The sequence below is a fragment of the Euleptes europaea genome, chromosome 1 (genome assembly GCF_029931775.1).
Source record: "Euleptes europaea isolate rEulEur1 chromosome 1, rEulEur1.hap1, whole genome shotgun sequence".
In the NCBI taxonomy this organism is placed as follows: Eukaryota; Metazoa; Chordata; class Lepidosauria; order Squamata; family Sphaerodactylidae; genus Euleptes; species Euleptes europaea.
The window spans coordinates 16,080,008-16,102,894 of record NC_079312.1 but is presented as its reverse complement, the minus strand read 5'-3'; the positions used below and the strand labels follow the sequence as shown (position 1 = coordinate 16,102,894).

Below are 22,887 nucleotides of genomic sequence, written 5' to 3'. Positions count from 1 at the left end.
TAAAGTATAAATACTCATTTCTGAGTTACATGATCACGTTACATATTTAATTTCTATACCATCCTCTTTGTTAGGACTATACGCATTAAATGAGACTACTTAGAAATCTGTAGCACAACGTTTAACTATATAACTCATGAAACACAATTATAGCTGACATTGTCACTTTGCAAAGTGTTTTGTTTACATTTGGCTGCATAGCCTTCAGAAGGTAAGAAAGCATATTACTCTTATCTTAAGAGAACTGTAATGCCTCAATAGCACAATTTCAGCTATTGAGACCTTGAAAAGGCCTTTGAGATTCTGACATCTGGCAGCTGAGTCAGAAAGGCGACTTTACGCTGCCCCTTCAAGGGAAGGTGCTCAGCTCTGCCCCTTCAAGGACAAAGCCAGAGTAACTTTAGTAGTTAGCTTTGATAGAGCTAACCTTGAGAGTAGTCTGTCAGCCTGACACAGAGCTTGCCTGTCAGCATGACACAGTGACACAGACTTTCATTATACATTATACAAACCTCTGTATGTGTATGATGTGTTTAAGCTCTATATGGAATTAATTCTGCACATGTTCACAAGATACCATGATCATGTCAGGGCCTGTCATAACATCAGATCTCCAGCCGATAAAGATCAGTTCACCTGGAGAAAATGACCGCTTTGGCAATTGGACTCTATGGCAATGAAGTCCCTCCCCAAACCCTGCCCTCCTCAGGATCCAGGTATTTCCCAACCTGGATCTGGCAACCCTAGGTATGTTGTTACCATGCAACTGTAACATAGGTATTTTTTAAAAAACCTGTGAAATGCCCTCCATCATGAATAGAAGGAAAATAACAGCAATGCGGGGCTGAGGCACGAAATGTTGCTGGGAATGCCTCTATGTCCACAGGTGGCCACAAGAACTACGTACCCTAATCTGAGGGCTTCCTGCTTTCCTGCATGTGAGGAAAAATCCCTTTGACGACTTGTTGAGTCGTCAGAGCAGATCACCCAGTTTTGCTCTAAAATGTCTCCACTTTGTTGATATTAACCTCATGGAGATTTTCTCCCACTTTTATGGAGATGCCCCCCAGCCTTTAAGTGGAGTCTGCTAGCTGGACACAGGAAAAGGGCCAGAGTGCAGAATCTCCCAGGGCCTGAGGGGGTCTTCCTGGTGTGGCCTTTTAGCAACCATTGAGGTCTCACTTCCTTCTCTTTCTCTGCCCTTTTTCTTTAGGATGCCAGAAGCACCTTGCAGAGGTAAGTGGATCTTTCTCATTAACCTTCTTAACATTGGGAGGGGTCTGGGTATCCTGTGAAGAACATGGTCCTTCAGGGTCATGGCTGTGGGCCAAATAAAGTGAAATTAAGATGATGCACCTCCATCTGTCAGTGGCAAACAGCTTAAACTCAGAGCTTCATCAACAGGAAATCGTGAAGTGAAATAGCAATTGGGGTGGTATCTGGGTTGACACCTAGCTGTGCCTGTCTAGAAGAGGAGTCCCCAACCTTTTTGAGGCTGCAGGCACCTTTGGAATTATGCCCTGGTGTGGCTGACCCAGAATGGCTGCCACAGGAGGCGGAGCCAGCCACAAAATGGGCGTTGCATCTTACCTTCAGTCACACACTGAAGATCCTTGAGTTGTGGTGGCAGCTGCTTCCAAAGCCACTTTCTGAAAAGTACCCCAGGAAATACAGAGTTTGAGTTTCCTCAGCTACATTAATTCCACAAAATGGCAGTTTGAAACTTTATTTGGCCCAGATAAGGCCTTGGTTGGTATTGAGGTTGGCTGTGTGGGGCGGGGGGACTTTAGAGGTGAACACGGTGATGACCACCCAACCCAATCCAATGTGCTCCGTTTGTTAAGGAGGGTCGGGTGAGGCTACACATGAGGAAGCAGGAGTTGGTGTGTGTGTGTGTGTGCCATGTTTCCATCAGTGTTCCTGCAACCACATAGCCCTTTAAATGTGCTGCTCCTACTCCAATGTGTCCTTGGCTATTTCCACACTGGCCAATTGCCCCACATTAAAGGTTGTGGCGAAGCGAGAATGGCAGTGATTCCTCCACCCACTGACTTTATTTTCCTACATCAGCCATTGAGGCAAAGAAACCCACTGTCAGAAAGCCATGTGGCAGCCATGGTAACAACAGGGCTTTAGAAATAAAGCATTTGTCGTGCTGAGCATCCCATGATGGGGAATACACAGCTGGTGATCAGGAAATTCACATCTTCTTTAAGTCTCCCCAAGTAGTTTGAGAGGAAGAAGAATTGTCATGTGACATTATAAAGCTCCCACTAGGGCTGCGTGACTTTGGTGTCTCAGGAACTATAGTGAGGTGGATGTTGCTCTCCAAAGAACCTCCCATCTTTTTCTGCTTTCAGCCTCAGCCTGTGTCTCTCAGCTTTCTGCCAATTCCTTTCTCTGTTTCACTGATCCACCATGGGGGAGGGGGTCTGAATTGGACGGATGGTACCTTTACATGATTTTCTCCAGGTATGAAGATAAGGAGACATTTGAGGATCCAGTGGCTTTTGCACTGAAGTGGCGCGTCTGGGATGTAAATCCTCTTTTGGATGGTATCAAGAAGCAATTCAAAGGTAATGATCATTAAAAAGCCCTGCTGGATCAGACCAAGGCTCATCAAGTCCAGCAGTCTGTTCACACAGTGGCCAACCAGGTGCCTCTAGGAAGCCCCCAAACAAGACAACTGCAGCAGCACCATCCTGTCTGTGTTCCACAGTACCGAATATATTTGGCATGCTCCTCTGATCCTGGAGAGAATAGGCATGCATCATGATTAGCATCCATTTTAAGTAGTAGCCATTAATAGCCCTCTCCTCCATGAACATGTCCACTCCCCTCTTAAAGCCTTCCAAGTTGGCAGCCATCACCACAATCCTGGGGCAGGGAGTTCCATAATTCTAACTATGCGTTGTGTGAAGAAATACTTCCTTTTTGTCTGTTTTGAATCTCACCTTCCAACTTCAGCAGTTGAACCCATGTTCTGCTACAATGAGAGGGAGAAAAGCTTCTCCCTGTCCACTCTCTCCACACCATGCATAATTTTATAGACCTCTATCATATCTCCCCTTAATCACCTTCTTTCTAAGCTAAACAAACATAAATGTTTTAACCGCTCCTCATAAGGCAGTTGCCTGACCTAGTTTTCCATCATTGCTTTGAATGGGGCCATGCTAAGCAATGATGGGAAAGTAGGTCAATTCCCAGCCACTAAAGTCTATGGAGATTTTCCCCTGAAGCCCCTGTGGGGGCGTCTTTGGAGGTAGAGCCCCCATTTTTGCAGCGTTGCTTGGAGGGACTCTCCTTGGATGAACCCCAAATTTGGTGAAGATTGGATCAGGGGGTCCAGTTTTATGGGGTCTGGAAGTGGCAGGTCAGATTCCCAATTGCTTACTTTACTATGTTTCTCCATGGAGGATGGAGGTAACCCCTTTAGGACCCAATACAATTGAACCCCCTGACCCAATCTTCACCAACCTTTGGGGTTCATGCAAGGAGAGCCCCTTCAAGCGACGATGCAAATATGGGGGCTCTACCTCCAAAGGTGCCCCCAGAGAAGCTTTGAAAAAAATCCCCATAGACTAATGGGCCGGATTTTTTCAGGAAATCCAAAAATAAGCCGAATACCTATATTTACCGGTATGAGTATTCAGCTTATTTTGGGTTTCCCAAAATAATTTGGTCCCAATAAACCCGAACCCAAAATTTACTGATTTTGTTTTGCACAAGTTTAGTCCCAACACAGATCCCTGAGGGACCCCACTGCTCACATTCCTCCATTGTGAGAACTGACCATTGATTCCTACTCTGTTTTCTAATTTTTAGCCAGCTCCCAATCCTCTTATCCCATAACAATAAAGTTTGCTTAGTAGTCTTTGGTGGGGAAATTTGTCAAAAGCCTTTTGGAAATCCAAATTCACAATGGCCACAGGCTCTTTCCTGTCCACATGCTTATTGACACTTCCAAAAAGGTCAGTGAGACTAGACCAGACCAGCCTTTGCAGAAGTTGTGTTGGTTTTTGCTCAGTGGGGCTTGGCCTTCTATATGCTTGACAATTCTATCTTTAATGATGCTTTCCATCAATTTACCTGGAACAGAAGTTAAACTAGCTGGCCTGTAATTTCCTGGAGCCCCACCCTGCAGCCCTTTTTATAGATGGGTGAAATGAATCTCCAGTCACTCCCAAGTGACTAATGAAAAGAAATGAAATTTGGAAATAATTTTCCCAGAAGTAGCTTCTACTTAACCTTTCAGCTGAAAATCAGAAGAAATATGTACTCATGTTCCATCAAGTCACAACAACTTATGGCAACCCCAGGAAGAGGTTTTCAAGGCAAGTGAGAAGCAGAGATACCTTTGCCTTAGTCCGCAGAATCTTCTTTGGTCATCTAAGTACCAACCTGCTTAGCTTTTGAGATGAGGTGGGGCTATACCATGGCACTTTCCTTCCCCAAGAGAAATATTATTTACTCATGCTTTTGCCACAAGAGTTGTGATCAGCACAAGGGTCTGCTGCTCACTTTTGTTTCTTTTGCTTCCTCAGACACTCTGGATTCTGGACTTCAAGTGCAGAAAGGTATATTTTTCTTCATACACCGATCAATTATTTCTTAACTAAAAAGCTTAACCTTACAATTCTTCTACTGGGTGTTTTTCTAGAGATAACATTACTGGACGCTCTTGTTTTGTTCCTCAACTTCTCTCCCGCCCTGCCACGGCCAGTTCCTCCTTGTTCTGAGGAGGTCTGTCAGGGTGAAAGAGGTGATGGACTCTGAGGGGAGAAACTGCCTCTTTCACCTACCTGTCGCCATATTGAAACGATGGGAGAACGGTTGTTGGGCATCAGATCTTGAGGGCTTTTCAGAATCCTCCCCATGAGAAGCACAGACCAGGTTGAGAGCTCAGCCCAAGCGAATTTCCCTACCTGCTTTCCAGGTTTTCCTTTGTTTGAAGGTGCTACAAATTGTGTATTGGACCCACATTTTTTAAAAAAAGCTGTGTTTCTGGAATTGAAGTATTTAAAGGCAGATGTCCAGCCTGCTCGGGTCCTGTTTTCCAGTTGTTCACACATAATTTGTGTTTGATGTTTGGGAGAAGATTTGGAACGACATGCCTGTCACTCACAAACCTCCTCTTCAGCTTGGTCTTCCGCCTCCCCGTCTGTCACTCGGATGCACACTTCTGGGCAGGAGGAGGCAGTCTCCTGAGTATATGTTAGAGTGAATACAGACAGAAGGAAGGCGGATGTTTTTCTAGTGCTGTGAACTGGGTTCAGGAACTTCCATTTGCCGTATTCATGTATGCAGGTCGAATGCTGGTTTACCTCTGTTTCTTTCCCTTTTGCGTAGGGTCAGTTGTTTGCTGTTGTAAATTAGTATGTTTTCAAACAGGATTTATGGTAAACTCCAACATTTACAAAAGCTTTCAGTAAAGTTGCAGAACTGGTTTTTGAAGAGAGATCTCCAGGATATTAGTTGTGTGTGTGTGTGTGTGTGTGCGTGCAGGGCAGCAAAGTTTCTTTCAAATCAGTTCTGCCTCATTGAAAAGTTATGCCTGCTTTAAAAAGTTTTTACCCTTTGGTGCTGCCAAATTTGCAAGCATCAGAATAGCATTTTTGAGGTATTGATTTTTCCCGCCCAGAGTAGGTCATGCTTGAATTTGATAGCTGTGTGATGGAAACTCTAGTGCAGAAGGGCTTCCAGTTGGTAATGTTGCAGCTGCCACCAAGGATACCACAACAGGGCTTAGTTTTTGCAGAGCTGTCAATGAGTTGCTTCCGCAGGAGCAGGGAGGGGGCATGAATTCAATACTAAGGATATTTCTGTAAATTCTAGCTTGATCCTGGCCATCTTTTCATAGATTATCTGCCCTGGGTTTGTCCGTTTTGAGAAGTGGTTTTCCCCACTGCTTCCCCACCACATTTGTACACCTGCTGGAGTATCCTAGGTTTTCTTCAAACTTTCTACTGGGGGACTGGAGCAGGGAAATGGGGGGGGGGGACCTGCCATGCAGAAGCCCTGTTCTTGCTGTGCTTTATCAGTAGGTTCACCAGCAACAAGGAAACTGCACAAGTCCTTCCCTGTGAAAACCACTGCCGAAGCACTTGGATCTCTCTAGAAGAGACAAGGAGTTTCAAGGGAATGTAAATCTTGCTCTGTCTTCCTTCCCCCAAGATTCCTATGCTGTGAAGCACAGAAACTATTAGCGGGGTGTTTTTGATTCAAGGTGTTCTGGGAGACACCTTGAATGATAGGAGAAGAATCATTTATAAATGATTTGGATGAAGGAATAGAGGGAATGCTCATTAAATTTGCTGATGATACTAAATTGGGAGGGGTAGCAAATACGGTAGAAGACAGAGCCAAGATGCAGGATGATCTTGACAGGCTGGAGAAGTAGGCTAGAACTAATAAAATGCACTTCAACAAAGACAAATGTAAAGTTCTGCATTTAGGTAGGAAAAATCAAATGCATAATTATAGGCTGGGGGAGACTTGTCTGAGCAGTAGTGTGTGTGAAAAGGATCATGGGGTCTTAGTAGACCAAACACTGAACATGAGTCAGCAGTGTGATGAGGTAGCTAAAAAGGCAAATGCGGTCTTGGGCTGCATCAACAGAAGTATAGTGTCCAGATCACGCGAAGTGATGGTATCGCTTTACTCTGCTCTGGTTAGACCTCACCTAGAGTACTGTGCTCAGTTTGGGTACCACAATTTAAGAAAGATGTAGGCAAGCTGGAGAGTGTCCAGAGGAGGGCAACAAAGATGGTGAGGGGTTTGGAGACCAAGTCCTATGAGGAAAGGTTGAAGGAGCTGGGTATGTTTAGCCTGAAGAGGAGAAGACTGAGAGGGGATATGATAACCATGTTCAAGTACTCGAGGGACTGTCATATAGAGGATGGTGCCGCATTGTTTTCTGTTGCCCCAGAAGGTCGGACCAGAAACAGCGGGTTGAAATTAAATCAAAAGAGTTTCCGTCTAGACATTAGGAAGAATTTTCTAACAGAGCGGTTCCTCAGTGGAACAGGCTTCCTCAGGAGGTATTAAGCTCTCCTTCCCTGGAGGTTTTTCAGAAGAGGTTAGATGGCCATCTGTCAGCAATGCTGATTCTGTGACCTTAGGCAGATGATGAGAGGGAGGGCATCTTGGCCATCTTCTGGTCACTAGGGGTGTGGGGCAGTAATTGTGAATTTCCTGCATTGTGCAGGGGGTTGGACTTGATGACCCTGGTGTTCCCTTCCAACTCCGTGATTCTAGGGGAAATCATTTTTAGAACAAATACTTGAAGTTTGGGTTGAGTAGAAATGTCATTCTTGGGATCCAGGAAGAACCTGTACAGCCATAGCGGTCCATGAAAAACCTCCAAACAAGAACAAAGTTTTGTCGAAGGCTTTCACGGTCAGAGTTCTTCGGTTCTTGTAGGTTATCCGGGCTGTGTGACCGTGGTCTTGGTATTTTATTTCCTGACGTTTTGCCAGCAGCTGGGGCAGGCATCTTCAGAGGAGTAACACTGAAGGACAGTGTCTCTCATCGTCAAAGTGTGCTGGAAGGGGATGGACTCTTCCTACACACTTGACACTGAGAGACACTGTCCTTCAGTGTTACTCCTCTGAAGATGCCTGCCACAGCTGCTGGCAAAACGTCAGGAAAGAAAATACCAAGACCACGGTCATACAGCCTGGATAACCTACCAGAACCGAAGAACAAAATTATAGATATGTTTTACCAACACGTGTACCTGAATTCCCAGCCTTCATTAAAAAATAAATATCTAGACCTTTATGTTGTGACGATACAGAGGGAAAGGCATCACTATAATGATATGCTACTACTGATTTTTTTTTAAAAATTGCCAAAGTCCCGCTGGTCTAATGAAGGGATTTGGGTGCTACTGGGGGACTGGAGCAGGGAAATGGGGGGGGGGGCTTCCATGCAGAAGCCCTGTTCTTGCTGTGCTTTATCAGTAGCTTCACCAGCAACAAGGAAACTGCACAAGTCCTTCCCTGTGTGAAAACCACTGCCGAAGCACCTGTATCTCTCTGGAAGAGAGAAGGAGTTTCAAGGGAATGTAAATCCTGCTCTGTCTTCCTTCCCCCAAGTTTCCTATGCTGTGAAGAACATAAACTATTAGCGGGGTGTTTTTGATTCAAGGTGTTCTGGGAGAGTCCATCCTCTTCCAACACACTTTGACATTGAGAGACACTGTCCTTCAGTGTTACTCCTCTGAAGATGCCTGCCACAGCTGCTGGCAAAACATCAGGAAAGAAAATACCAAGACCACGGTCACACAACCCGGATAACCTACAAGAACCGAAGAACAAAATTAATGTAATACCTTCATTATTTATTATTTAAATTGGCACAAAACATTGTGTAAGCTTTCAAGCACACCAGACGTCTTCATCAGGCTGGATGTTACAACCTTTAAAAAGACAGAAGGGTGGAAGGCAGATTCTTCAGGCTGTGGTGTGAAGGGTCTGATCTCGCAGGCATCCTCTGAGGGGTGCAGGTAGGATATCAGCTCCACTTTACTGCTGCCGTAATATTACCTTACGAGACATTCCCTGAGAAGCTGCGTTCAGGCCAATCTTTGTTCTTTCACTGAAATACATCAGCTACCCCAACTCCATTTAAAATGTTTCAGAATGCCAATTGAGGCACACATCTATCTCCCTGGCAGGCTGAAAGCAATGGGATCCCCCTTCCAGTCTCTTGTGTTTTGTTCAATGAAAGCCACATTCAGTGGTATTGCCTGTTTTGAGATGTGTCTCGGATCAGGACTAAGAGCCCCGACCCGTTCAACCCACTCTGTGCCTCTGCTCGTTTTCCTGTGATTTGGGTGTTTGTGTAAATGCCCTCTCCTGTGATTTCTTTTTTTTTTTTTAATAAGATTTTTATTTATGTAGTTGGAGGGGTACAGGAAAAAAAAGGAAGGGGTAAAGCGTTATATTTATAAAAACAATTCAACATTATAAAATAAACTCAGTTGTAAACAACAAAAATTATTGGTCGTTTATGATATATTATAAAACATTTTCTGCGTTAAAAATAATTGCAAAATATCGTTCAGTTATTCTACTTGTGTCATATTAATGTTCTATTATGTAAAAATCCGGAATTTACTTAACAGTTAGTTAAAACATAGTAGATAAAACTTAGCCAATTATTAAAGGTTAAGCCAGCGTACTTCGTTCAATTAGTTGCAATACATGTAAGTATAGAATGACGCCCACTTTTCATCAAACTGCTCTGTAGATTCACTAAACTTTAAATTTAACTCGAACGTCATCTTAGCCATACTGGCATATTCCAACAGTTTTTCTTTCCAGTCTTCTGTTTCGGGTATATGAGTTTGTTTCCAGGTTCTTGCCAGAACTATTCTGGCTGCAGTTGTAGCATATTTGAAAACATCCTGGAATTTTAAAGGCAGGTTTGGTGGCACTATACTGAGTAAGTAAAATTTAGAATCAAATGTTATCTTGGTATCTAACATCAGCTGGAGTTCACGATGAATTTTTTCCCAATATATTTGTAATTTTGGACATGTCCACCAAACATGGAAGTAGGAGCCATCCGTGTCTTGACATTTCCAGCAGGCGCCTCTTTTTCCGGAAGTGGTCATCTGGGAAAGCATATTGGGAGTCAAATACCATCTATAAAATGTCTTATACCAATTTTCTTTCACTTCTTGGCACACGGTATATTTCATTTCAGAAGTGCAGAGTTTTTCCCATAAATCCGTATTGATCATTTCTCCAAAGTTTTGCATCCATTTTATCATATTGATCTTCACTTGTTCTTCTTCTGTATCATATTTCAAAAGAAGCTTATAAATTTTTCCTAATAAATGAGAGTCATTTTTGGATATTGTTTGCTCAAATTCTGTTAGTTCATGGAATGGCCGGGGGTATAAGCAGTCTTTTTGTAAGTTAGACCTCAATTGTAAATAGGTCAGCCAATTCAATTTTTGAAATTTTTCTTGAAGTTTAATCAGGCTCTTAATTTCTCCTGTGGGCTCTATCATTTGATTGTAGGTAAAGTGAACACCCGGTTTCAGTGTGACGTTATCATGATAAGCTTCAATTGGCGACATTATAGATGGTGGAGAAGGACTTATTCTCTTTTTGTATTTTTTCCACACTTTCAATAACGCTATTTTAACATCGCAGTCTTCTGGTGCTTTGTCTTTTTGAATTTTTGTTGTAGAATCCCACAGCGCTTTATGAAAACCTTGTCCGAGATCCGCTCGTTCTAGAATAACATGTCTAGATTTAGGATATTTTATCCATTCTGTAATCCAGGTTAGACAGGCTGCATGGTAGTATAATTTGAGATTGGGTAATGCCAATCCTCCTGTGATTTCTTAAGGTTCCCATCCTCGGCTACAATAACTAGCACGCACTTTTCTTAAAGGGGAAGCACATTTTTCCTACACATTGCTAATAGAAACATGGGCTGTAACCTATACCTATTAGAAATCTACTAACACTGCCTGGGGGAAGCCCAGTTCTCTTCCTGCTTGGGGTAGGATATGGTAGGAAATGGGTTGTGCTCCTGTGGGGTTTTATTGTGCATTTTATCTGCCTTTTCTTGAAGCCCCCAGGAAGGCTGCTCTGCCTTTTAGCAGATCAGGAGAAGGTGGGAGAGTCTGTGAAATCCAGGAGAGGGTTATGAAGAGGTGGGAGCAGGAGGAGGACGCAGAACAGGGCAGAGGGGGAGAAATCTCCCGGCTGAAAATGCTTCTCTTCTTGTCTCCTCATTTCCCTCCCCCAACAGCAAATGTGACTCTGGATCCAGATATGGCCCATCCCCAACTCGTCCTGTCTGAGGATCGGAAAAGCGTGAGATGGGGAGAAAAAGCTCAACTTCTGCCCAGCAATCCTGAGAGATTTCACATATATGCTGCTGTTCTGGGCCGTGAGGGATTCACAGCAGGCCGCCATTTCTGGGAAGTCCTTGTGGGAAGTGAGGAAGAATGGCGTGTGGGGGTGGCCAGAAAGTCTGTGGGGAGGAAGGGAGGGTTCATGCTTGTTACTGAGGAAGGGATCTGGGAGGTGGGGAAGTGGGGGGGCTGCTACAGGGCTGCCATAACAGACCAAATCCTTCCCCTGTCCCTGACCGGGGAGCCGAAGAGGATCCGCGTCTGCCTGAACTACGCTGGGGGCCGAGTGGCCTTTTTCGACGCTGACCGAGGATCCCTGATCCATGAGTTCTCTGGAGCCCCCTTCCGTGGAGAGACCCTCCTGCCCTTCTTTCGGGTGTGGGGAAAAGGCCACCTCAATCTCTCTCCTTAAGACCCTTCTCTCCACACCAGGAGCACCAAATGAGGCCTCTCCGGGGCTCCCAGACCCCAAAACTGACTGGAGTAAAAAGGGACACATTTTCCCTCCATTCCCTTTTTAAAATTTGTGTCTCATTTCTGAAAGCAACAGTGGCACATTTCAGTTCATAAAGAATAACCGGCTTGTTGTCAAGGAGAGCTGTGAATAGTCGGTGTCCGTCCCCCCCCCCTCCACCATTCTTCTCCAGCCTCCATTCCTCTCAAGCCCAAGAGGAACAACCAAAGACCTTGGAGAGGAAGAAAGAGGCCCCTGCAAGTCTTAAGATGATCTTCTGGCCTTTCTCTTTTCTATGCTTCACTGGGCAGCACCTGTGAGGAAATTGCCTCTCCCTGTCAAGGCTGCTCCATTCATCGCAGTTGTGGTTCAGTTATACCACTGGTTGCAAAGATGTTGTTGCTCTTGTGATAAAGTTATGTTACCTTGAAAACTGGGCTGCCTTGAATTTTTTATTGGGGGGTGGGAGGGTATATTGTGACAGCCGGATAACCACACGGGTGCTGTTCATTTATTGGCTTGAGCCCTCCTCAGCGCTCCAGTTGGAAAGAAATTCAGGAGGGGGGTTTGCGTAGCCAGGGTCCTGCTGGGTTAAAGGTTTCGAATTCCTGGTTTTTGTGTCTCTTCAAATCATTACGAATCCTTTTCATCCACACAGCTGTCTCTCTGTCTTTCTCCTTTAACTGGGTTTCCAACAAACTGGGTGCTCCTACTTTGTTCTCACCACAACCCTGCGAGGGAAGTTGGGCCAAGAGCTACTGAACTTCATTGCTGGGGTTGCCAACTGTGGCCTGGGAAATTCCTGGAGGTTTTGGGTGCAGAGCTGGGGAGGGTGGGGTTTGTGCAGGAGAGGGACCTGAGGGGGGCATAATGCCATAGAGTCCATCCTCTGAAGCAGCCAGTCTCTCCAGGGGAGCCAGTTTCCATCATCTGCACCTGTAATTCATGGAGACCTCCAGCGCCCACCTGGAGGCTGGCAACCCTATAGCTGAGTAGGAATTTGAACCCAGGCCTCATCAGTTCAAGTCTACCACACTGCACTTTAAAGCACTCAGTGTTTACAATCATACTAATGTGTCATCTACACTTCAGGAAGATCTGGGGATAAAGGGACTAAATGAGGCTTAGGGGGGCATCATCCCACCCCCGCTTGCCCTGCTGGCCCCTGAACAGCCACCCTGTCAATCTGATGCACCACCACCTTGACCAGCCTGATTCACGCGGTGGTGAGGGGGGATATGGTGGCTCCCCTTCCCTCCCTCCCCTGCCTGCCCTCTCCCACTTGCAGTGTTGCTGCCTCCACCTGCCTGGTTTAGGGGGCCCATGGCATAGGGGCAGCTGCGTCTCCCATTCCTCCTCCCTCCCTGCCTGCCTGCCTGCGGTGCTGGGGGGTGGGGGCAGCTGCAACTCCTCCACCCACCCGCCAGCCTCACGTGGTGGCAAGGGTAGGTGAAGGTGGCAGGCCTTGCTTCTCTTTCCCTGGCTCACGCTGCTCCCTCCTTCAAACTGACAGCCAATATCTCATGACATATGTTTACAAGGTTTCAGTGTTTTCCTAAAAATGTTTAATTTGTAATTTTTTTTAATATTGGGGATTTTTCTGCAAACTGAGTGGTTTGCTATGGGCTCGTTGGGAAAAATCTCCTAAGTGTACCTTGCGCCATTTTCTGATTTTTATAAAATGCAGGTGCCAGATTCAGAATTAGATATATGATCTTTTCCCACCTCCTCAAGAAGGGGGGGGGAGGGAAAATCCAGGGTCCCTCCCCCACCCCCCCACAGCTGCAGAGAAGGGAGAGGAGGAACTGGAGATGCACACAAAGATGCCCGTCACTTTCATTATTGCCTAGAGATCTGTTGTGCTCCCAACATTTAATGGTAGTTTTAAAACTGAATGAGCAGTTCCACCTCCTGTCGGAAGACTTAAGCAATATTTGATGTAGCAACAAAATGTGCAATAATCTTTTTGTGAACTGTAGCCAAAATCAGATTTATGACAAATGTTTTTCCCTCGCCCACAGAAGCAACTCTAAAAAATATACCTCCTTTTTTTTTTAAACTGGACACAGCCAACAGTAATTTTTCTGAAATTATTCAATTGGTGCCATATTAAGTTTCACTAATTACAGAATGCCTTTATGTATATCCTGCCTTTCTTGCCAGGGTGGACCCAAAGGGGCTTTTACATAATCCTTCTGACCTCCATTTTATCCTCACAGTAACAATCCTGTAATTTTGATCTGGCTGAGAGTAAGTGACTGGCCTAAGGTCACATTCCAAGTGTCTTGCAGAGTGAGGATTCGAACCTGGTTCTCATAGATCCTAAACATGCTCTACCAAACACTGGCTCTGATAGTTCAGGGAAGTTTTCAATCACCCCCATTTTGTAAAGGAGGTGATATATTCCACTCACCTTGTTTCTGCTTCCTTTCTCCCAAAGGTGGACCCAAATCAACTTACATCATCCCCCTTCCTCCTATTTTATCCTCACATAGAATCACAGAGTTGGAAAGGACCACCAGGGTCATCTAGTCCAACCCCCTGCACAATGCAGGAAAATCAAACTACCTCCCCCCCACACACACACACCCCCAGTGACCAGAAGATGGCCAAGATGCCTTCCCTCTCATCATCTGCAAATACCTCCAGGGAAGGAGAGCTTACCACCTCCCAAGGAAGCCTGTTCCACTGAGGAACCACTCTAACTGTTAGAAAATTCTTCCTAATATCTAGACGGAAACTCTTTTGATTTAATTTCAACCCGTTGTTTCTGGTCCGACCTTCTGGGGCAACAGAAAACAACTCGGCACCCTCCTCTGTGTAACAGCCCTTCATGTACTTGAAGATGGTTATCATATCCCCTCTCTGTCTTCTCCTCTTCAGGCTAAACATACCCAGCTCCTTCAACCTTTTTCTCATAGGACTTGGTCTCCAGACCCCTCACCATCTTTGTTGCCCTCCTCTGGACACATTCCAGCTTGTCTACATCTTTCTTAAATTGTGGTGCCCAAAACTGAACACAGTACTCCAGGTGAGGTCTAACCAGAGTAAAGTGATACCATCACTTCACATGATCTGGACACTATACTTCTGTCGATGCAGCCCGAGATTGCATTTGCCTTTTTAGCTACCTCATCACACTGCTGACTCATGGTCAGTGTTTGGTCTACTAAGATCCTTTTCACGCACACTACTGCTCACACAAGTCTCCCCCATCCTATAATTATGCATTTGATTTTTCCTACATAAATGCAGAACTTTACATTTGTCTTTGTTGAAGTGCATTTTATTAGTTCTAGACCACTTCTCCAGCCTGTCAAGATCATCCGGTATCTTGGCTCTGTCTTTTACCAGATTTGCTACCCCTCCCAATTTAGTATCATTGTCAAATTTAATAAGCATCCCCTCTATTCCTTCATTCAAATCATTTATAAAGATGTTGAACAACAGAGGGCCCAGGAGAAATCCCTGAGGAACTCCACTAGTTACTTCTCTCCATGTGGATGATGAACCATTAACAAGCACTCTTTGGGTGCGATCTGTCAACCAGCTGCAGATCCACCTAACAGTAATAGGATCTAAACCAAATTTTCCCAATTTGTCAACTAGAATTCTATGTGGAACCTTATCAAAAGTTTTACTGAAATGAAGATAAACTATGTCTACAGCATCCCCCTGATCCAGCATGGTAGTCACTTTCTCAAAAAAGGAGATAAGGTTAGTCTGACATGACTTATTCTTGAGAAACCCATGCTGGCGCTTAGTGATCAGATCCATGCTTTCTAAATGCTCAAGGACTGACTGACTGATGATTTGTTTGAAATACGTTCCCAGTATAGAAGTTAGGCTGATGGGTTGGTAGTTACCCGGATCCTCCTTTTTCCCCTTCTTGAAGATGGGGACAACATTTGCCCACCTCCAATCTTCTGGCACCTCACCTGTTCTCCAAGACTTTTCAAAAATAATGGAAACAGGCTCACAAATTACATTGGCAAGTTCTTTGAGTACCCTTGGATGCAATTCATCTGGCCCAGAGGATTTTGTTTCATTTAAAGAAACTAGGTGTTTGTGCACTACCCCAATGCCAATCCTAGGCTGCAAATCCCTTCTCTCACCATGTGTTCTGTTTAAGCCATGTTTAGCACCACTTCCCTCGCAAGAAAAGACTGAGGAGAAGTAGGAATTGAGCAGTTCTGCCCTCTCCATCTCCTGTTACAATTTCACTTTCTGGTCCCTGCAATGGGCTTATCTCTTCCTTGTTCTTAGTCTTACTCTGTACATAGGAAAAGAACTCTTTTTGGTTGTGTTTAGCATCCCTCGCTAGCCTAAGCTCATACTGAGCTTTAGCTTTCCTAACACTCTCCCTACAAGCACTAGTTATTTTTTTATATTTTTCTTTGGCTATAAGGCCCTCCTTCCACTTCCTAAATGAGTCTTCTTTATTTCTCAAGTCTTTAAAAAGCTGTTTATGGAGCCACCCTGGCCCCTTTAGGCTCCTCCCATTTTTCCTTCTCATAGAAATGGTTTGGGATTGCGCCGTCAGTATTTCATTTTTAAGAAACTCCCACCCTTCTTGAACTCCCTTCTCAAGTATTTCTGACCATGGGATTCTACCCAGCATAAGTTTAAGTTTGTCAAAATATGCTTTCCTAAAGTCCAACCTATATGTCTGAATACGTACAGTTTTTCCTTTCCCCAAGATTGTAAATTCCAAGATTACATGGTCACTACTACCAGGGGTGCCTGTCCACTTTCTGGAATTGGTAGTTGTCAGCAAGACAAGTCAGGAATTTATTGGATCTGGCATTTTTAGCAGAGTTGGACTTCCAACAGATATCCAAGTATTTAAAATCTCCCAGGACCACCATGTCCCATCTCTTTGAGAACGTTGTAATCTGGTCTAGGAGTGTTTCATCCAATTCCTCTGCCTGGTTTGGTTGTCGATAGCAGACCCCCACCAGAATATCACGATTATTTCTTTAAATTGATTTCTTTAAAAACAACAACAACAACAAAAACCAGCGACTGCAATATCCATGGTTCTGTTCTTCTACCTTCTAGTTCCCTGCTGGGGATAGGATATGATAGGAAATGGGTTGTGTTCCTGTGGGGTTTTATGGTGAGTCTAGGAGCGGATTAAAGAGGCTAGAGCCAGCCAGGATTGGTAGGAGAAGAACACAGAACAGGGCAGAGGGGGAGAAATCTCCCAGCTGAAAACACTTCTGTTTTCGTCTCCTCATTCCCCCAACAGCAAATGTGACTCTGGATCCACACACGGCTCATCCTGAACTCATCCTGTCTGTCTGAAGATCATAAAAGTGTGAGAGAAGGGAAAAACGCTCAAGCTCTGCCCAACAACCCTGAGAGATTTGACAAATATGCTGCTGTGCTGGGCCGCGAGGGATTCACAGCAGGCCGCCATTCCTGGGAAGTCCTTCTGGGAAGCGAGGAAAAATGGGCTGTGGGGGTGGCCAGAAAGTCTGTGAGGAGGAAGGGAGACGTCACCTTTAGTCCTGAGGCAGGGGTCTGGGGGGTGGGGAACTGGAGGGGCTGCTATAAGGCTTCTGAAACAGGCCATAACCCTCCCGTCCCTGAGTGGGGAGCTCAAGAGGATCCGAGTCTGCCTGAACTATGATGGGGGGCGAGTGGCCTTTTTCGACGCTGACCGAGCAGCAGCCCTTCTCCAGGAGTCCTCTGGAGCCTCCTTCTCTGGAGAGACCCTCCTGCCCATCTTTTGGGTGCGTTCAAAAGGCCAACTGAAACCTCTTCTTAAGACCAGCTCTTCACACCAGGACCATCAAGAAGAAAATATTTTTTTAGTCCAGTAAAGGCCTCTCCGAGCTCCCAGTCACCAAAACTGACTGGAGTCAAACGGAGACATTTTTATCCCCCATTTCCCAACATTCCCTTTTTTTCTTGCTTGTGAAAGCGAAAGTAACACATTTCACATTATATGGAACAACAGGCTTGTTCTAAAGGAGACCTCCGAACAGACCCTCCCCTCCCCGGCCTCCTCCAGCCTCTGTTCCTCTCAAGCCCAGAAAGAAAGAGGGGAGCAGCTGAAGTGCATGCAGAGGAAGAAGAGGCCCTGCATGTTTAAGTTGATATTCTGGATTTTTTGATTTATTTCTTTTCCTTTATGGGACACCACTTGTTAGGATTTGCCTGTGTTCACGGTACCATTTCTGGAGGACACGGAAGATCCTGTCCCGTATCATCATAGCACTTGTGTTTCATTTACACAGGTTACACTCAGTCACACATAAAAATGTTACACTTATGCTAAACCATGTTGCCTTGAAAACTGTGCTACCTAGAATGTATTATTTTTGGGGTGGGAATTTCATAACTGCTCTCTATCAGGCCGCAAAGATGCTGTCATTTACTGACATGAACCATCCCCAACTTTCCAGTTGGAAAGAAAAGCCAGGAGGGGGATTTGCGTAGCCAGGATCCTGCTGGGTTATGCTTGCATTAAAGGTTTCTCTTCCTGTTTTTTGGTGTGTGTCTCTCTTCAGATCATTCTAAACCCTTTTAAACCACACAGCCATCTTGCTCTCCTTTAACTGTGTTTCCAACAAACTGGGCGCTCATATTTTGTCCTCACCACGACCCTGCTAGGGAAGTTAGGCCAAGGGAAGGGACCTGAGGGGGGCATAATCCCATAGAGTCTGTGCTCTGAAGCAGTCATTCTCTCCAGTCCAGAGGAACTGATTGCTGTCGTCTGGAGATCAGTTGTAATTCTGGGAGATCTCCAGGCCTCACCGGGAGGCTGGCCATCCTGTAGCTGAGTAGGAATTTGAACCCAGGCCTCATCAGTTCAAACCCACCACACTGCACTGCAAAGCACTGGCTCTCAGTGTTAACAACCATAGTAATGTGTCATCTACGCTTCAGGAATATCCGATGATAAAGGGGGCCCATGAGGCTTAGGGGGGTATCACCCCACTTCCGCTTGCCACTGAACAGCCACCCTGTCAACCTAATGTGCCACCATCTCCTCCTGCCTGATTCATGCAGTGGTGGTGGGGGAAATGGTGGCTCCCCTTCCCTCCCTCCCCTGCCTGCCCCCTCCCACTTGCAGTGCTGCTACCTCCACCTGTCGGGCTTATGGGACAATGGCATGGGGGCAGGAGCATCTCCCATTCCTCCTGCCTGCCTGCCCACAGAGCTGGGGTGGTGAGGGTGGCAGGCCTTGCTCCTCCTCTTCCCCTGCCCGCCTGGCTCATGTGGTTGCTGCTCCTTCCTTCCCCAAACAGACAACCGAGATCTTACAACATATGTTCACAAGATCTCAGCGTTTTCCTAATAATGTTAAAGTTGTAATTTCCCCCCCCTGAAAACCTAAGTGGTTTATATGGGCTGGTAGGAAAACATCTCCTGAGTGTAACTGGCTTTCATTTTCTGGGTTATTTGATACACACGGGTGCCAATATAGTTTTTAATTAAAATATTTATACTCCCTGCCTATTGCAACAGTACTCATTCCCAGATTTTTTTAAAAAGTAACTCTCTAGCCCTTTTTGTTTCAGTTATAAAGAGCCAGGTGCAGCCAGTACCGTTCCGCTTATAATTTTGCAATGAAAACAGCTAGAGAGTTAGTTAAAAAAACAGGAAAGAAATCTGTGAACTGGCCATTGCTACAATAAGTCATTATAACGGGGAGTCATTTTTTAAAATTATGGCTAGGCACCTCAAATGCTGGAAGTGGTCTGGTCTTCTCTGGACCATAACTTCAATGTAATAGTTCACTGATTTCATTTTTTTAAAGTAACTCTTTAGCCCTTTTGATTCTAGATTTATAAGGATCAATGCACAGCCAATACTGTTCTCCTTATAACTGTACAATGGAAAGAGCAAGAGAGTTAGTTTTTTTAAAAATCTGTGAACTATTCATTGCCATAATAGGTCATTGTAATGGTGCGTCAACCATTTTTTAAATTATGGCTAGACAGGCCAAAAGCTGGAAGTGCCCTGTTCTTCTCTGGACCTTTGAGAGGGCCTACCCACTCCCCTACGTTAAGAACCAAACCAAACAGACTCACAGAATAAATTGTAGCCTGTCACAAGGGGATGGCTCAGTCTAGTTTTCTCCCTGACGGACTCTTTTTGTGAGTGCCGGGAGTTTAATGTACAACCATGGTTGTCAACCAGCAGGCTATGCAGTTCTAGGGAGACGCAGAACTAGTCTAGGCGGGATAAGGGGTTTTAAAAACAATGGCTGCTTTTCAGTTGCTAATGGAATAATTATTTCCGTTTGTGTTCTAAAGCTACGTCAATAAAGCAATATTACTGCCATGTTTATGTCCTTAAAATTTATCATAAACCAGCAGTGTCATAAACAGAATGCCTGCAAGTGCAAACATATAAATGTCTTTCTCAGAAAAGGTGTTTTTAAAAAAATTCCATCCTGGTGGGACCCAGGTTCTTTGATAAGAGCAACTGGTGGGACCGAAGGCAGGAAAAGTTGGGACTCAGTGATTTACAGGGAAGTATTCAGAGACAGGCAACAGCGATACCTGCAGGCTGTCCAGGAAAAGCTCTTCCACTACTGAATGAATACACTTATGAATAGACATATTGCTGAGTCACTGACACAGGACAGCAACACCAGGTACTTAGTATTATTTAATATATTTTATGGTCCGCCAGTCTCACTGAGAGTCAAGGCGGATTACACAGTGTAAACCAATGCAATTGACAGGATGAGAATCCTAAAAAGCCATGTAATCAATGTTTTTGTTTTGTTTTTGCCATTGGAAACCTCAAAGGGTTCACAAGGGAAGAGACGTTTGCCATTGCCTGCCTCTGCGTCAAGCCCCTGGTACTCTTTGGAGACCTCCCCTCCAAATATTTGCCAGGGTTCCCGCTGATTGTGTGACTGGCCCAAGGTCACCCAGCAAGTTTCCAAAACAGAGTGGAGATTTGAACCTGGGTTTCCCAGATCCTAATCTGACACTTTACCTGCTTCACCAGGCTGTCTCTCCATGTAATCCTAGGACTGCAGAAATCTCAAACTCTGTATAAATAGTAAACATGACAATTTAACCCATGCAGAATATGGTATTGGGGGGAAGCCTGCCTGTTCACCCGCTCCAAGTTCAATAGGGGCAGAAGGTTGGAGACCTGCCTGTGTTGAAGGCTTAGATTGTGCACGTGCAACTAAAAGACTGGCTACACCACGCGCACACGTTCTCCCTTTCCCAGTAGAAAAGTAGCAGCTCAAGGAGAAAGGTCTCAGTCCTTTCCTTGTTGTGCTGCTTTTCTGTCTGCGTGGACTCCCCTCTCTCACCGTCTGGAGTGGTGCCCCCCCCTCCATTCTGCCCTCTCTGGCGGATCTGGCGTTGCCATCCAGGTTGCAGGGAACACGGGCATGTTGCGGTGGTGGGAACAACTGGCGTAGACAAGGGTAGAGAGGTGGGGTCGCATCCAAACGGTCGGACCTTTTTTCCCCTTTTTATTTGCTTTTGAGTCCGCTTCACAGAGGAAAGGGGAGAGTTTTGGCCACTCGCTCGCCCCTTCCACGGAAGAGGGGTGGGGGGATCTGCACCTGGCTGAGGTTTGGCAAAGGGGCAGAGGCACGCAATTACTCCCCATGGTAAAGCCGCCCTGCTGCGCCCCGCCGCTTCCTCCCAACTTTCCCTGGCCTGAACGATTTTCTTTTGCTGGGGAAATCTTTCCGGGCTCATTTCGCGGAGAGTCGCTGGAGACCCCCGGATCTCCCCCCTCCCCAGCCCGGCAGGGAAGCCTCTCGCTCGTCTCAGGGACACCCTGCGTGGAAGAGTCCTCCGGGAGGCGAAGGGGAACTCCTCCCCACCCCCGTGGCTTGCAAATGCCCGGCCAAGGAGCCTTTTCCTGCCCAGGTTCTGCCTGCCGCCCCCGGCCCTTCGCCCGGCAACTCTCGCTTCCCGCCCCCAGCTGCCCATTGCCAGGCCGTTCAGGGCGCTGCAGCAGCAGCAGGGGAGTCCTTTGCAGGGAGGGAAACGCCCCCGTCGCCGCTTTGGAAGGAGGGGCAACAAACCTAAAGTAAACCAAACTCTTCTTCTCTCTCCCTCCCGCTTAGCAGAGCCAGCCATGGCGGCGGGGGGTCCCCTGAAGGAGCTGTGCGAGGAGGCCTCTTGCTCCGTCTGCCTGGACTTCTTCAGGGACCCGGTGACCATCGCGGAGTGCGGCCACAACTTCTGCCGCGCCTGCCTGGCCCGCAGCTGGGGGGCGTCTAGGGCAGAAGCTTCCTGCTGCCCCCAGTGCGGAGGGAGAGCGCAGGAGGGGAGCCTCCGGCCCAACCAGCAGCTGGCCAACTTGGTGGGGATAATCCAGAAACTCGGTCCTCAGGAGGGAAAGGGGGCAGAAGCGAAGGGGGGAGAAGGCAAGGGGGCCGTCTGCGAGAGGCACCAGGAGCCCCTGAGGTTTTTCTGCAGGGAGGACGTCGCCCTCCTCTGCGTGGCCTGCCGCAGATCCGAGGAGCACCAAGATCACCAGGTGATCCCTCTGGAGGAGCCTGCCGGAGAGAAGAAGGTAAGGAATCTCTGTGGATCTTGCTGGGGATGAGCCGTGATTTCTTCTTGGCTTCTCTGTAGTTGCAGTCAAGTGAAAATAGTCCTAGCTGGAATGCAAATAATGGTAGGTATTAAACCAGTTTAATTTTATGCCCCAGTTGCCTGACAGTAAATCTGGAGCCGGTCAGCCTTTACCTGTCCCCATCGTGTCAACCAGAGCTGGAAAACGAGATCCTGGGCTGGGCAGATCCCTCCTTCTGTCTGATCCAGCCGCGTTCTTACTGTGTTCTGTTTCCCCAGGAGAGGAGACTTTTCTTGCATCTTGGTGGCTCAAATTTTCCATTTGGGTCAAAGCAGCCTTGAGCGTTTGAGGCCTCCTTGCCCTTTGTTTGTTTATAATGTCAGCTTTATATTTTAATTCCTCTGTTCAGCCACGTATTGGCTGCCAAAGGAGTTGGTGGTAACAAGAGCCATTCATGTTACCCTTTAAAGCCCTGCCATCTATCCCTTCAGGGGACACCTATTCCAAGGTAGTGGAGTTTGCTTTTTCAGAAGGCGCTCTCGATCCTGGTGCCCCCAGCCTCCCACGGACATGATCCATTTCCTCCCAGCAGTGCAGTAATATCTCCCATCCCTCCCTTACAGTGGGAATGCTGTTGCCTCTCCTGGATTGAGATCTAGCAGCGTGGCCAGTCCAAGAGGTGTCCCTGCCTAAGGGGGAATATCCAGAGCAGGGGTCCTGAAACATTTTGAGCCTGTGGGCACCTTTGGGATTCTGACACAGCGTGGTGGGCACAGCCACAAAATGGCTGCCACACCTTCTGTTCAGTCACACAGTGAAGATCCCTGTGCTGTGGTGGAAGCTGCTGCCAAAGCAATGTTTTTAACAATCTGCACAGCCGATCAGCTCTCGAAGGGCCAGTCAGAAGTCCTCCTGGGCAAAAGCTTCAGCCACTTTCTATAAACACTTGGCGGGCACCAGGAAAGGTGTCGATCAGCTCAGTGGGGCCTACAACACCTTGCTGGGGACCCCTGATCTGGAGGATGTGGTTCCC

General features: G+C 46.3%; 2 protein-coding genes across 2 annotated transcripts in view; both read left to right on the top strand.

The window, feature by feature from the left end:
- The window catches only part of LOC130494002 (uncharacterized), a 49,094-nt gene extending 37,800 nt beyond the window's left edge, over positions 1-11,294 (top strand). Inside the window, 4 exon segments of the mRNA XM_056867636.1 lie at positions 1,214-1,236; positions 2,473-2,576; positions 4,545-4,577; positions 10,777-11,294. Of these exon segments, the coding sequence (XP_056723614.1) occupies positions 1,214-1,236; positions 2,473-2,576; positions 4,545-4,577; positions 10,777-11,294 (678 nt within the window).
- Positions 11,295-21,401: 10,107 nt separating this feature from the next.
- The window catches only part of LOC130492578 (E3 ubiquitin-protein ligase TRIM11-like), a 56,834-nt gene continuing 55,348 nt past the window's right edge, over positions 21,402-22,887 (top strand). The window contains exon 1 of the mRNA XM_056866339.1: positions 21,402-21,851. Coding sequence (XP_056722317.1) covers positions 21,411-21,851 — 441 coding nt within the window. The 5' untranslated portion in view covers positions 21,402-21,410. The remainder of the gene's footprint in view (positions 21,852-22,887) is intronic.